General features: G+C 43.5%; 1 protein-coding gene across 1 annotated transcript in view; it reads right to left on the reverse strand.

The window, feature by feature from the left end:
• The window catches only part of f2 (coagulation factor II (thrombin)), a 108,677-nt gene that overhangs the window by 58,562 nt on the left and 35,275 nt on the right, over positions 1–14,840 (reverse strand). The window contains exons 9-10 of the mRNA XM_087996774.1: positions 14,257–14,396; positions 13,222–13,350 (exon numbers count right to left, since the gene is read on the reverse strand). Of these exons, the coding sequence (XP_087852900.1) occupies positions 13,222–13,350; positions 14,257–14,396 (269 nt within the window). The remainder of the gene's footprint in view (positions 1–13,221; positions 13,351–14,256; positions 14,397–14,840) is intronic.

A 14,840-nucleotide genomic window follows, 5' to 3' on the forward strand; every position in this document is an offset into this window, starting at 1 on the left:
AAGGAAGTGTTAGCATTGGAAGGAGTTCAGTGGAAGTTTACAAGAATGATCCCGAGGATGAAGAGCTTGCCGTATGAAGACTTTGAGTCTGTACTCAATGGTGTTTAAAAGGGTGTCGAGGGATAACTGATTAAACTTACAGAATACTGAGGCCTGGATAGAGTGGTCGTGGAGAAGATGTTTCCACTCGTAGAAGAGACTGAGACCTGAGGGCACAGCCTGAGAACAAAGAGACAAAGAAGAATTTCTTTAGCAAGAGGGTGCTGAATCTGTGGAACTCACTGCTGCAGAGGGCTGTGGCGGCCAAGTCATTGAGTGTATTTAAGACAGAAGTTTTTGATTAGTAAGGGGATGAAGTGTAATAGGAAGAAGTCAGGAGAACAGGATTAAGAAACATATCAGCCACGATTGAATGGGAGAGCGGACTTGATGGCCTAATTCTGCATCTATATCTTATAGTCTTATGATCATGCCCTCCTGTCTTTGTCCAGAGATCAAATCTGAATAGTCTCCCTGGCTTTTCCTGGAATGAAGAACAGAATCATGTGGAGGTGACAGGGCTCTCAGACTTCATTAGGCCTCACGTGTGGAGTTCCACTGTCAGGAGTCAGGCGGCATTGCGGTACTCAGCAGCCCCACTGAAGAGATGCTGGCTATTGCTGGTACTGCACCTACCTGAGGCCTTGGATTGAGGAGGGACACAAGATACAATTGACAAATCTGCCTTGACTTTTTCTGGGAGATTGTAGTCAATGTGAAGTCACGGAAAGCCTGTGGTGTGGCACAAGGGGTTTCAAAGAGATGAAAACACACTGTGATCCCTATCAAACTCATTACTGGGTCCATTTCATCCAGCTTTAAAGCTCCAGCTTAAATTCTCCCCAATTTACATCACAGTTCCACCCTTTAAAACAAAATCAGACAGGACTAAATCCATCAGTTTAAGATTCAACATATTTCTTGCTAGTGCCTTACGTAGATTTGAAGATAGGTAAAAGATCAGTCCTGACAGAGCTCCTCAGGATCTCACTACTTCATGGGCAAAACTTCCTATTCTGAGCATTTCTGGGTTAATGCTCTGGGATAGAATTTGGATTCAGTGTATAAATCTGCAAAGTAAAACTAGTCTCAGTTAAGATTATTACTAAATTATCAACAATTGTTAAAAAATCTAATTTCGTTCATATTTGCTCAGGAAAAGAAATTGGTCTTCCTTAATTGGTCCAGCGTACATGTGGTTCCAGATCCACGGTAATTAGGGTGCCTTTGAAATGGCCTAACAAGCGATTTGGTACAGGGATGCAATGATAGGAATGAGGGCCAGGTGAATCTCATACAGTATTTGATTCTGGATTGGGACTGCTAATCTGTGCCAATCAGGGAGCCCTGCTGACAGATATAAACAGGAGATTCATAGAGTCTCCTCTCTCTGGGGATTTGCTCTGAGCTGGTTAGTCAGAGTCCATTTACTTCGCAAGTAACTTAGTGATAACTGGCCTCTGCGCCTTTGAGTTGGGGTAAGCATTTCTGTCATCATGCCTTTATTTGGGAAGCTTGACTTATTTGATCTTGCCATCAAAGACTGAAATAATTGCCTAGAGGCTAGTATCCCATCACCAAGGCACCCTTTATTTATATGTGCACAGTACACAAGCTCTGACCAACCAGCTCACAGCCAGTCCTTAGACTCTCTGAATCTCCTGTTTATATCTGTCAGCCAGAGCTCCCTGATTTTCCCTGGTTAACAACACCAATCAAGGATCTAACAGTCAATAAGGTTCGCCTTACTGTCTTTCCAATCACTACATCCCTCCTCCCTCCAAGTCTGGGGATGTAGGCCTGTTTTTTTCTCTGGTGGCTTCGCCTGTGCCATTTTCGTCCCAGGTCCCGTTCCTCTGACTTGAGCACAGTGACGTGTACTGGACCATAATCCATCGCTTGCGCCCGGAGCGTCTCAGGAGAGTTTTATCTTCTTCAGGCAGTAATGGTATCGAGAATGCATTCATCTCTCTGTGTTATCTTCAACACTAGGCAGAGCAGGAGAACCCATGGTTTCTGACAGCCATTTGAGCTGCTCTGAGGGATCAGGTATGTTTTGCACCTGCCCTGTTTGAGAAATAGCACTTTCATGTGATCAACATGTTTGTTCAGCACCGCCTCACCCACTTGAACTTTGTATGTAATGAGACCTGTCCTTGTGTCAACGTCACCCTGTGCCCAATTCTGTGGTTTCAACACCAAATTTCGTCTCTTGAAGTAAACTGCCTCTCTCTCTCTCAGAGAAGGTATGTGGCTGGCACTGGCGTTCCTACTGCGGTTTCGGGGCCAGTTAAGAATGGGCTACAAATAGTTTGTCAGAAACATCCACATCCCAGGACGGTTTTTATAAAAAACACCCTTCAAAACAGAGAAAACTTCAGAATTCAACATTGCAGCTTTGTAATAAACTAGCAATAAAATAGAATTTAATTAATTGCCCTGAGGGTAAGAACCTAAACTGGTAAGACGAAAAACACAAAGAAATGCTTCCAGTTCCTGTCTGAATTCAAATTCCATGAAGATTGGTATTTTTTCTAGCCCCTCTCCCCATACCACCCCCACTCTCCCACAACTTGAATCAGCTTCAAGAACTTTGATTGTCAATAAAACTAATTCAATTTGCAACGGCAGGAGAGCCAGTTTCTCGACTAAAACTCCCATGAAAATCAGACTCTTTTTCCTCCAACCATGAAATAAAAGGCCTCTGGGATCAACCTCTGCCCCTCTCCACCCAAGAATTAACTCAGAGCCCAGTCCCATTAGGTTAATGAACTGTGAACCGTGGATGATGAACAGAAGTAGCTAATGTCCTGGATTCAGCAACGATTGTCCAGCATTGTCTCTGGCTTTGCTCCCAGCCCTACCTATTGGGAATTGTAGAGGGATGAAGTCCCTTGAGTTGCAGATAACTATTGTGGAGGTGGTGTCATGGATAACTCAGCTATCTGCCAGCTCCACACACTAAAGTTGCAGCACATCAAATGCTTTGCCATCTTTCTTTTTATCCTATTTAACTAATTGGGTTTCAAGTTTAGAAATATTGCTTGGTGGTTCTCTGTCCTTACATAATGAAATTTAGTGAGTTAATGTTCTAAATATAATAAACACTTTTATCTCTTCAGTACGGTTTTAAACTGTCAAGAAAATTAATCTAAATACTGGTTAGAGTGAGAGGAATAAAACCTTCAAAAGCATCATCTGAAGCTAACATATCGTACCTTAGGTGTGGTGCACAAAATCGAACGTTAAACATCAGGTGGTGTTTGAACAAAGCTGTGTACAATTGAATGTACCCTCCGCTCTCTTATATTCTAGCCGCTTCTCAAGGGCCCTTACTGAGCTCCAAACCTTCCTTCCCTACTCCCTGTTAAATTATAAACACTGAAATTAAGTTTTCCATCTGGATCCTAACCATCCAAGGCCCAATTATAACATCCCATACACATTCAAATTTAGTTTAACAAAAATCATCATACGTACCATTGTCAGTCCAACAAAGCTGGATAACAGAAAGGATTAAAAACTGTACAACCAGAGAGTGTCTGATTAGCCCCATGTTTGCTAACTACTGATGGCAGACTGATGGACGGGCTGGAAAAAAACACTCTGGTTAATGGTACACCAAGATCAGCAGAGAGCAGATTGCAGCACTGAGAGGTCATATTGCTCAAGCAAGCAAGCCTCTCTCTGTTCCAGGCCAGAGAATGGACTACAAAGTTCTGTTTGACATTTAGCAGAGGAGGGAGAAAGAGCTTGCATTTATATAGCACCCTCATGACTCAGGAAAGTGTGTTTTTAGGCCAATAAAGGCCTTTTGAAGTACAGTATTGTCACTGATTTAAGACCACCCCGAAGCCAGGATGTGGCAACCTTCCATGTTCTGTTTAATGGGTGCCAATTAATGGACAAATATTGACCAGGAAGACTCTGCAACAGTGCCAAGAAATTCTTATATGCAAGTGAGAGGGTAACTGGAGCCATGGTTGAGCATCTTATCCAAAAGACCAGACCACTGTCAGACCTAAGCTTCCTCAACAGTCTCTAGAATGGTGAATTATCTGGTCACGTCTCTGGATTGGGACTTAAATCTACCACATTCAGGTTCACAGGCCAGAATGCTATATACAGAAGCATGGCTGAAGTGTGACTAACTCAGCAGTGCTTTGCGATGCTAACTAATGGGGCTATTAAATGAATAACTCCATCTGTGACTGTTGGCAGCAGTGTGATAACAGTAAAAGGAAAGTAACTTGAATCGAGGGCCAACCACTCACTGCTGTCTTTGTTTAAGACACCGAACAAAAAACCCTCGCAATATAGATTCCTTTCATTAGAATTGCATGAGTCTTATTAGAAAATGGGTAGAATTGTTATAACATGGAAATAAATGGTTCTGGGAGTTACCTGTGAGATCCCTGTCCTGACTTAACTTGTAATGCGTGTGTATATTTGTCCGACGCTGTTGATTAACATTTTTAGCTGCTCCTTGTTATTTTCTGGTAACACTTTTAGTTCAGAGGACAAATTGTTGACTCACTTCAGTTCTTGCCCAAGCATTTCTTGGGTTACTCCATCCAGGCAATGAGTAAAATAACTTGCCATATTTCTAACACAAATCCAGGACCGAAGCAGGTTATATGGTCATTATCTCAGTATGGTCTATGGTATAACATATTGCAGCTGTCGCCGTTCTTCAAAAATGGCCTGAAAGCATTTTGCGACGTATTACGATAGTGAAAGCTGCTAGAGCAATGCAAGTTCTTCGATTCTTGATTTAACATTGTTTAAATATTTGTTTAAGTGTTTGCAGTTGGAGTAAACAGTGAATGTCACAGCGATTGATGGTGGAATGGAACATTATTGACTCCAAGGCACTTTGGGGTCATACAGCTTCAAAGCTCACAAAGTTCAGGGGCTCTGAAGAGCAGTAGAAATATCTCTTGCAGGCCGGACAGTGAAGGCACTCTTACATGCGGTTAATTCTAGAGTTCCATGAGTTTGATACAAATCAGGATAGAGTGCAATTTGGTTGGGAATTTGGAAATGCTAATGTTCCCATTTGCAAAGTCACAAAAAAACAAAATACCAGATTTTATTCCGAGGAGGCAAAATGTGCTAAATCTATATCAAACAGGACGGCACGGTGGCACAGTGGTTAGCACTGCTGCCTCACAGCGCCAGAGACCCAGGTTCAATTCCTGCCTCAGGCAACTGTCTGTGTGGAGTTTGCACATTCTCCCTGTGTCTACGTGGGTTTCCTCCGGGTGCTCCGGTTTCCTCCCACATTCCAAAAATGTGCAGGTTAGGTGAATTGGCCAAGCTAAATTGCCCATATTGTTAGGGAAATGGGTCTGGGTGTGTTACTCTTCGGAGGGTCGGTGTGGACTTGTTGGGCCGAAGGGCCTGTTTCCACACTGTAAGTAATCTAATTTGCACTTAAGGCACTTTACACCTGAGATGGCACTATTAGGAGCGACATAGTAAATTTTTCATTATATTGCTGTATTTGAGTACACATGACAATAAAACTAATTTTAATTTTAATTCTAATATCAAACATTGGTTGGATCGGATTTAGAGTACTCCCTGCAATTCTATTCACTTTACTACATTAGTGATCCCAAGCAATATTTTCTTCAATACTGAACAGCCTGTTAAGCCTGATTTAATACAATCATGGCTGATCAAACACTTCTGTGCCTTTTCCTTACACTGCCCCCATTGGTAATCATAAGAAAATAAGGAATAGGATAAACAAAAGGCCATTCGGCCCTTAACCCTGCCCTGTTATTCTATAGATCACGGCTGACATGCCGAAGACCTCAAGATCCTTTCTCTGCCAGCTCCTCTTTGCTGTCAACGCCTCAATATTTCAACAATCCATCTACCTCCTCTTTAATTACTTACAGTGATCTAACCTGCTCTCAGGTAGAGAATTACAGACATTCCTTACTCTCTGGGAGAAGAAAGCCCTCTGCATCTCCGCTTTAAATCAGTGTCCCTTTGCTCTGTAAATATCTTCCTGAATTCAAGACGTCCCATTAATGGAAATGTCCTCTCAATTTCCAGTCTATCAAGACCCCTCAGAATAATACGCGTTTCAATAAACCCAACTCTGCTATACTTAACTGTTAATAAGTAAAGCCCTCAGCTGATTAGATTTTCCTGATAATTCAACCCCTTCACCCCAGGAAGCAACCTAGTAATTCTCATTTGAACAGGTTTTAAAACCAGTGTATCCATTTTTTAAATACATGGAACAAAACTGGACACAGTATTCCAGTGCAGTCTCGCCAACACTCTGTACAATAGTAATAAAACTTCCCTATTTTTAAACTCCAACCCGTATCAATGAAAGCCCAAATTCCATTTGTTGTCTTAATTATTTGTTGCACCTCTGCATGATAACTTTTTGTATTTCTTTCACAAGCACACCCCTCTGTGCTGCCAGTTTTTGGAGTCTCTATCCATTTAAATTATTGTCTGCCTTTTAAATCTTCTGACCAATGTGCATGATCAACCACTTTCCAACATTTAACTTGAGAGTTCAGAGACAGTACGTTTCTGTTAGGGTGAAGGGCAAAGCTGGTAAGTATAGGTACTGCTGGATGATGAGAGAAATTGAGGTTTTGGTCAATAAAAAGGAAGCATATGTTAGATATAGGCAGCAGAGATTGAGTGAATCTCTAGAAGACCATAAAGGCAGTAGGAGTATAATTAAGGAGGAAATCAGGAGAGCAAAAGGGGACAACAGATAAGTCCGGCAAATAGGGTTAAGAATAATGCTTTTATAAATGCATTAAGGACAAAGGGTAACTAGGGATAGAATATGTCTCCTCACTATCTGCAAGACAGCCGATATGTGGAGCTGCAGGAGATGGGGAGATGCTAAGCAAGTATTTTGCATCAGTGTTCACTCTGGAGAAGGACATGGAAGATATAGGATGGAGGAAAATAGATGGCAACATCTTGAAAAATGTTCACATTACAGATGAGGTAGTTCTGGATGTCTTGAAACACATAAAAGTGGATAAGTCTCCAGGACCTGATCAGATGTACCCTAGAACTCTGTGGGAAGCTCGGGAAGTGATTGCTAGGCTCCTTACTGAGATATTTGTAACATCGATAGGTGAGGTGCTGGCAGACTGGAGGCTGGCTAATGTACCATTTAAGAAAAATGGTAAGGAAAAGCAAGGAACTATAGGCTGATGAGCCTGATGTCAGTGGTGGGCAAGTTGTTAGAGGGAATCCTGAGGGACAGGATGTACATGTATTTGGAAAGGCAATGACTGATTAGGGACAATTAGCATGGCTTTGTGTGTGGGAACTCATATCTCAATAACTTGACTGAGTTTTTTGAAGAAGTAACAAAGAGGATTGATGAGGGCAGAATGGTGGACATGATCTATATGGACTTCAGTAAGGTTTTCGACAAGGTTCCCCATGAGAGACTGGTTAGCAAGATTAGAGCTCATGGAATACAGGGAGAACTAGCAATTTGGAACCAGAATTGGCTCAAAGGTAGAAGACAGAGGGTGGTGGTGGAGGGTTGCTTTTCAGACTGGAGGCCTGTTACCAGAGGTGTGCCACACGATTGGTGCTGGGTCCATTGCTTTTTGTCATTTATATAAATGATTTGGATGTGAACATAGGAGATATAGTTAGTAAGTTTGCAGATAACACCAAAATTGGAGGTATAGTGGACAGCGAAGAAGGTAACTTCAGAGTACAATGGGATCTTGATCAGATGGGTCAGTGGGCCGAGGAATGGCAAATGGAGTTTAATTTAGATAAATATAAGGGCAGGACTTATACACTTAATGGTACACTCCTGGGGAGTGTTGCTGAACAAAGAGGTCTTGGAGTGCAAGTTCATAGCTCCTTGAAAGTTGAGTTGATGGTACATAGGATTGTGAAGATGGCATTTGATATACTTGCCTTTATTGGTCAGAGCATTGAGTATAGGAGTTTGGAGGTCATGTTGCAGCTAAACGGGACATTGGTTAGGCCACTTTTGGAATACTGCATGCAATTCTGGTCTCCCGACTCTACAAAGGATGTTGTGAAACTTGAAAGGGCTCAGATAAGATTTCTAACGATGGTTCCAAGATTGGAGGGTTTGAGCTATTGGGAGGGGCTGAATAGGCTGGGACTGTTTTCCCTGGAGCATTGGAAACTGAGGGGTAACCTTATAGAGGTTTATAAAATCATGAGGGGCATAGATAAGGTAAATAGATAAGGTCTTTCCCTGGGTTGGAAGAGTCCAAACTAGAGGGCAGAGGTTTAGGGGAAGAGGGGAAAGATAAAATGGACCTAAGGGGCAATGTTTTCACGGAGAGGGCGGTGCGTTATGGAATGACCTGCCAGAGGAAGTGGTGGAAGCTGGTACAATTACAACATTAAAAAGACATCTGGATGGGTATATGAATAAGAAGGGTTTAAAGGGGTATCAGCTAAATGCCAGTAAATGGGACTAGATTAGGTTGGGATATCAGGTCAGCATGGACGAGTTGGACTGAAGGTTCTGATTCCATACTGTACTGCTCTATGACTCTATGAATCTATGAATTCCATCCACCAAGTTTTGCCCACACACACTCAACCTACCTGTATGCCCTTGCAGGTTCCTTATGTCCTGATCACAACATTCCCTCCACCTATTATTTGTATCAGCAGCAAAGTTTGATACATTACATTCGCTAATGTAATTAATATCAGTAGTAAATAACACTACTACTTATATCTTTCCAACCTGAAAAGACCCATAAATACTGACTAGCTTCTGTATGCTAATCCTCAATCCATGATAATAGACCACCCCGAATACCACCAGCTCCTTTCTGCTGCAATAACCTTTATTGATGGTTTCTGGAAATCCGAACTCATAGTACCCCAGCCCTGCATTGCCTGATTCTACCTGCTCCCCAAGATACACAAGCCCAGCTACCCCAGCTGACTCAACTTTTTGGCATGTTTCTGCTTCACTGAACTTATCTTATCCTACCTCAACTCCATCGTGTTCCCCTTAGTTCAGGCACTTCCCATCTACATACGCGACACCAACCTTCTCTTCAGCAACTTTCAATTCCCCAGGCCCCAGTGCTTTACCTTCACTATGGACGTGCAGTCCTTATACAGGCCCTCCGCTTCTTCCTCTCCAACAGACCTATCCAGTCCCCCACCACCAATGCCCTCCTCCGCTTTGTCGAAGTGGTCCTCACGCTCAACAACTTTTCCTTTAACTCCTCCCATTTCCTCCAAATCAAGGGGGTGGCCTTGGTCACTTGGATGGGCCCAAGCTACACCTACCTCTTTGTTGTCGAAATCAAACAGTCCCTCTTCACTACATACACAGGCACTGTGCCCCAACTCTTTCACCGTTACATCGATGACTACATTAGTGCAACAGCATCCTGCACCCGAGCTGAACTGGAGCAGTTCATCAAATTCACCCACCACTTCCAGCCCACCCTCAAATTCATTTGGTCCATCTTGGTCACCTCCCTCCCCTTTCTTGATCTCACCGTTTCCATGGAGAAAGTGAGGAATGCAAATGCTGGAGATCAGAGTTGAGAGTGTGGTGCTGAAAAAGCACAGCAGGCCAGGCAGCATCCAAGGAACAGCAGAATCGATGTTTCAGACATAAACCCTTCCTGATGAAGGTCTTATGCCCGAAACATCGATTCTCCTGCTGCTTGAATGCTGCCTTAGCTGCTGTGCTTTTCCAGCACCACACTTTCGACTCACCATTTCCATCTCTGCTGACAGTCTCCAGGCAGACGTTTACTACAAACCTACAGACTCCAATAACTACCTAGACTAAATCTCCTCTCACCCAATATCCTGCAAGAACTCCATCCCATTCTCTCAATTCTCCTGCCTCCGCCGCATCTGCTCAGAAAAGGAGATATTCCACTCGCAAGAATCCCAGATGTCCACCTATTTTGAACAATATGCTTTTCCCTCTCTGTCATCCAGACATCCCTCTGCCGAACCACCTCCATTCCCCATTCCACTGCTCTAAATCCCTCAATGCAATAAAGATAGAGACTCCCTTGTCCTCACCTACCACCCTACCAATCTCCGTATCCAAAGCATCATCTTTAAACACTTCCTGCAACTCCAACTGGACCCCACCATCAAGAACATCTTCCCCTCTCTGCCTTCCGCAAGGACCATTCCCTCTGACAGTCATTGGTTTGTGCCACTCTCCCCGCCAACCCCTCCAAACCCCCAGGTACCTTCCCTGTACCCACAAAAGATGCAAAAAGATGCACCACCCCCCCCCACCACCCCCCTCCAGGGCCACAAACAGTTCTTCTAAGTGTTCACCTGCCTCTCCTCTAAGCTAGTTTACTGCATCAGGTGCTCCCGATGTGGTCTTCTCTGCATCAGCGAGGCCAAATGTAAATTTAGGGAACCGTTTGCCTAGCATCACAGGTGGACCCACAGGGGCCAACCGGACCTCCCAGTCACTGCCCATTTCAATTCCCCTTCCCATTCCCTTTCCGACATGACCATCCTTGGCTTCCTCCATCACCACAACGAACCACATTGGAAATTGGAGGAACAATACTTTATCTTCTGCCTGAGCAACCTACAGCCTGGAGGACTCAACATTGAGTTCTCCAATTTCAAATAACTTCCCTTCCCCTGACTCCCTTCCCAGCCACTCCCACTCCCTTCCACTCCTCCCTGCCGCCAGCTGGATTCTTTCCTCTGATTGACCAACCAGGTCATATTCTCTATCTGCCTTCACCTATCCCCACTTCAACACTCTGCCTCCATCACCCCTTTTATCTGCAGCTCCCCCTACACCCACCCCCAGTTCTGAAGAAGGGTTACACCCGAAACGTCAACTTCTCCACCTCCTGATGCTGCCTGGCTTGCTGTGTTCTTCCAGCATCCTGCCTGTCTATTTTGGATTCCACCACCTGCATTTTTGTTTTGTCTCTGGGAGTCTATAATAGCCATTACTGTTTCACACAATGTACATAGAACATAGAACAATACAGCACAGTACAGGCCCTTCGGCACATGATGTTGTGCCGAGCATTTATCTTAATCTAAGATCAACCTAACCTACACACCCCTCAATTTAATGCCGTCCATGTGCTTGCCCAGTAGTCGCTTAAATGTCCCTAAATGTCTCTGACTCTACCACCACTACTGGCAGCTCATTCCACACATTCATCACTCTCTGCGTAAAGAAACTACCTCTGACATCTCCCCTATACCCTCCTCCAATCACCTTAAAATTATGACCCCTTGTGACAGCCATTTCTGTCCTGGGGAAAAGGCTCTGGCTATCTACTCTATATTTGCCTCTCATTACCTCGTACATCTCTATCAATTCACCTCTCTTCCTCCTTCTCTCAAGTGTGAAAAGCCTGAACTCATGTAACCTCTCTTCATAAGACAAGCCCTCCAATCCAAGCAGAATCCTGGTAAATCTCCTCTTCACCCTCTCTAAAGTATCTACATCCTTCCTATAATGAGGTGACCAGAACTGGACACAATATTCCAAGTGTGGTCTAACCAGGGTTTTATAGCAAAACCTCAAGGCTCTTAAACTCAATCTCCCTGTTAATGAAAGCCAAAACATCATATGCCTTCTTTACAACCCTATCAACTTGGGTGGCAACTTTGAGGAATCTATATACATGGAGCCCAAGATCCCACTTTTCATCCACACTGCCAAGAATCCTTTCTTTAAACCTGTATTCAACATTTAAATTCGAACTTCCAAAATGAATCACTTCACATTTATCCAGGTTGAACTCCATCTGCCACTTCTCAACCCAGCTCTGTAGCCTGCAACAGCTCTCAACACTATGTACAATACTACCAACCTTTGTGTCATCAGCAAACTTACTAACCCACCCTTTCACTTCATCATCCAAGTCGTTTATAAAAACTACAAAGAGCAGAGGTGCAAGAACAGATCCCTGCAGGACACTACTGGTCACTGACTTCCAGGCGGAATACTTTCCCACCACTCCCACTAGTTGTCTTCTTTCGGTCATCCAATTCTGTATCCAGACAGCCAAACTTCCCTGTATCTCATACCTCCTAACTTTCTGAATGAGCCTATCATGGGGAACCTTATCAAATGCCTTACTGAAACCCATATAAACCATATTCGTCAACTTGTCTCGTCACATCCTCAAAGAATTCAATAAGGCTTATGAGGCTTGACCTGACCTCACAAAGCCTTTAATCAAACGAGGTTTTTTCCAAATATTCATAAATCCTATCTAACAGAATCTTTTCCTGTACCTTGCTTATCACAGACTTAAGGCTGACTGGTCTGCAATTCCCAGGGATTTCCTTATTCCCTTTCTTGGATAGAGGAACAAAATTCACCTCCCACCAATCAGCCGGTATTACTCCCGTGGAGAATGAAGATGCAAAGATCATCGCCAGAGGCGCAGCAATCTCATTCATTGCTTCCCCATATCAATGTGAGTCTGTGTAAGGAACAAGTTAGGGCAAAGCTTGGTATGTGGAAACAGGTGGATGTGGTAGTTACGTGTGCTGAAATTGATGAGACCAATTTTAATTGAAATGGAACAATGGGACGCTGATCAAAAGCAAATAGGAGTCACCAAGGGACAGGAAGTGGACCCTCAATGGTTTAGCCATTGGAAGACAATTTGGGAATATGTTAACCAATCAACAGCAAAATTACCCAGCAACTAACTAATCCTTATCCAGAAAGCATGCAGTCTTTCACACTCTAACTCTGGGAAATCCTGCAAAGTCAACCACTGGGACCATCAAGAAAAGTTTCAAAGGGGAAGAGTCCCTGTGAACTAAACAAGAAGACCTCGGTATAAATCACTAAGGAGGTTGTCTGATTTAATAGAATCAGTTTTGTTTCAAATTCTTAAAAAGAGCTGTTGGATTTATTCTGCGATTGCGTCCATCACAATTCTCTGTCTCTGAATCTAAGAAAAGGGTAAAATCACCTTTCCTATCCTGATCATTATTGTTCCTGTAAACTGCACTTTAGCTCTGTATGTTTGGGAAAATGTTTTTTTTTAGAAAAATGCAGACAATTCTTTAGTCAGAAGCAGAATTCCAGATTTCTGTTCTCATTATTGAAGAACGTCCTATGGAAACATGGTCTCAGTTACAATGACAGAGAATGGAGAGGGAAACAGTGAATTCCAGAGGTACCTCTGCTAGTCTGTAAGCTGCTGGGAGTGTGTTTTCCATGGGTGGTGAGAACATGGCTGACTCTGATCACCTTGGGGTCAGCAGGAGACTGTGTTGGGGGTGAAATCTCAGAGCTACAACTTTCATATTCTGGAAGTAAGAAAAGAAATTAATCAATTCTACAGATTTCAAAAGAACGGCATACTCCTACACACACATACAACCGTTCACATGTGTGAACACTGAAGTTCACATGCAAACACCTGTCAAAATGAACAATCACACATGCACATACACATTAATACATGAACATATATATATGCATACACGTACTCACTTGCACATGCGTATATTCACTTGTACAAGCACACACTCACATTCACACCGACACCCACTCACACTGCAGCACACACACATACGCTCACACTGACACACACTCAGACTAACACACACACGCATGCACACTGACACATACGCACACTCAGAATGACACAGGCACTCACACTGACACACCTACACACTCAGGCTGACACATACATACAGTTATGCACATACACACTCAGACTAACGTACACATATACACAGACTGACACGCACAGACTAGTACAAAAAAACACACACACACACACACACACACACACACACACACACACACACACACACACACACACACACACACACACACACTCCCGCCCAACCCCGCAGCCCCCAAGAAGGGCCAGTTAATTAATTGACTCCTAGTTCCTGCCAATGCTGCTGAATCTAGAGAGGGTCAATGATCGATATCAACTTGCCATCACCCAGACCCAGATTCCATCCTCCCTGTCACCCAGCAGATGGCTAATCTGTGAGAGGTCCAAACTGTCACCGGGAAGCTCATTTCCTCAGAAATCATAGGAGAACATCATTCCTCGACCACCAGCTAGTGCCAGTTGTTATTTTGTCAGGGTCCCTTTGGAAAGGCAGGAGAGCCCTCTCAAATCCCTTTAAAGTGGAGAAAGCTCCCATCAAATCCCTTGGCAATGCAGGAATTGGATCATTTAAACAATCACTTACCTGTTGCATTGAAGCAAAACACATCAAAAGTATCATTGGATGGTTTTTGAATGGTGTAGACCCCTCTAAAGTTATTCGCACAATTGGGGATGCCGACTACTCGAGGGATAGCAATCAGACCACCCTGAATCCATCCATATCTGCAGAACAACACACAGCATAACATCGAGCAGTCAGACAGCGACAAGTCAATCCTCAACATTCAGGTCAGTATAACAGAAAGGAATGTGCATTAAGAGCCTGGTGGTTAAAAGCCCGTGGGGAAAATATCTTTTCCCAGATGTGATGGAAATCTCCTGTCCATTGACTGTACACATAGATATTTGTGGCACTCTTAACCTTGTTCTGATGGGCACATTTGTCAAACCAGAGAGGTTGAAACCTTTCTCCCTCCACTTTTAGTTCTCCATTCTTTCACCAATCTTCCTGGGATAGTACATGAATAGGAAGGGTTTAGAGGGATATGGGCCAATTGCTGGCAAATGGGACTAGATTACTTTAGGATATCTGGTTGACGTGGACGAGTTGAACCGAAGGGCCTGTTTCCATGCTATACATCCCTATGACTCTACTTGTAATAAGCA

Source organism: Chiloscyllium plagiosum, unplaced genomic scaffold, assembly GCF_037043375.1.
Source record: "Chiloscyllium plagiosum isolate Xiang-an unplaced genomic scaffold, Cpla_swu_hap1 HiC_scaffold_18, whole genome shotgun sequence".
NCBI lineage: Eukaryota > Metazoa > Chordata > Chondrichthyes > Orectolobiformes > Hemiscylliidae > Chiloscyllium > Chiloscyllium plagiosum.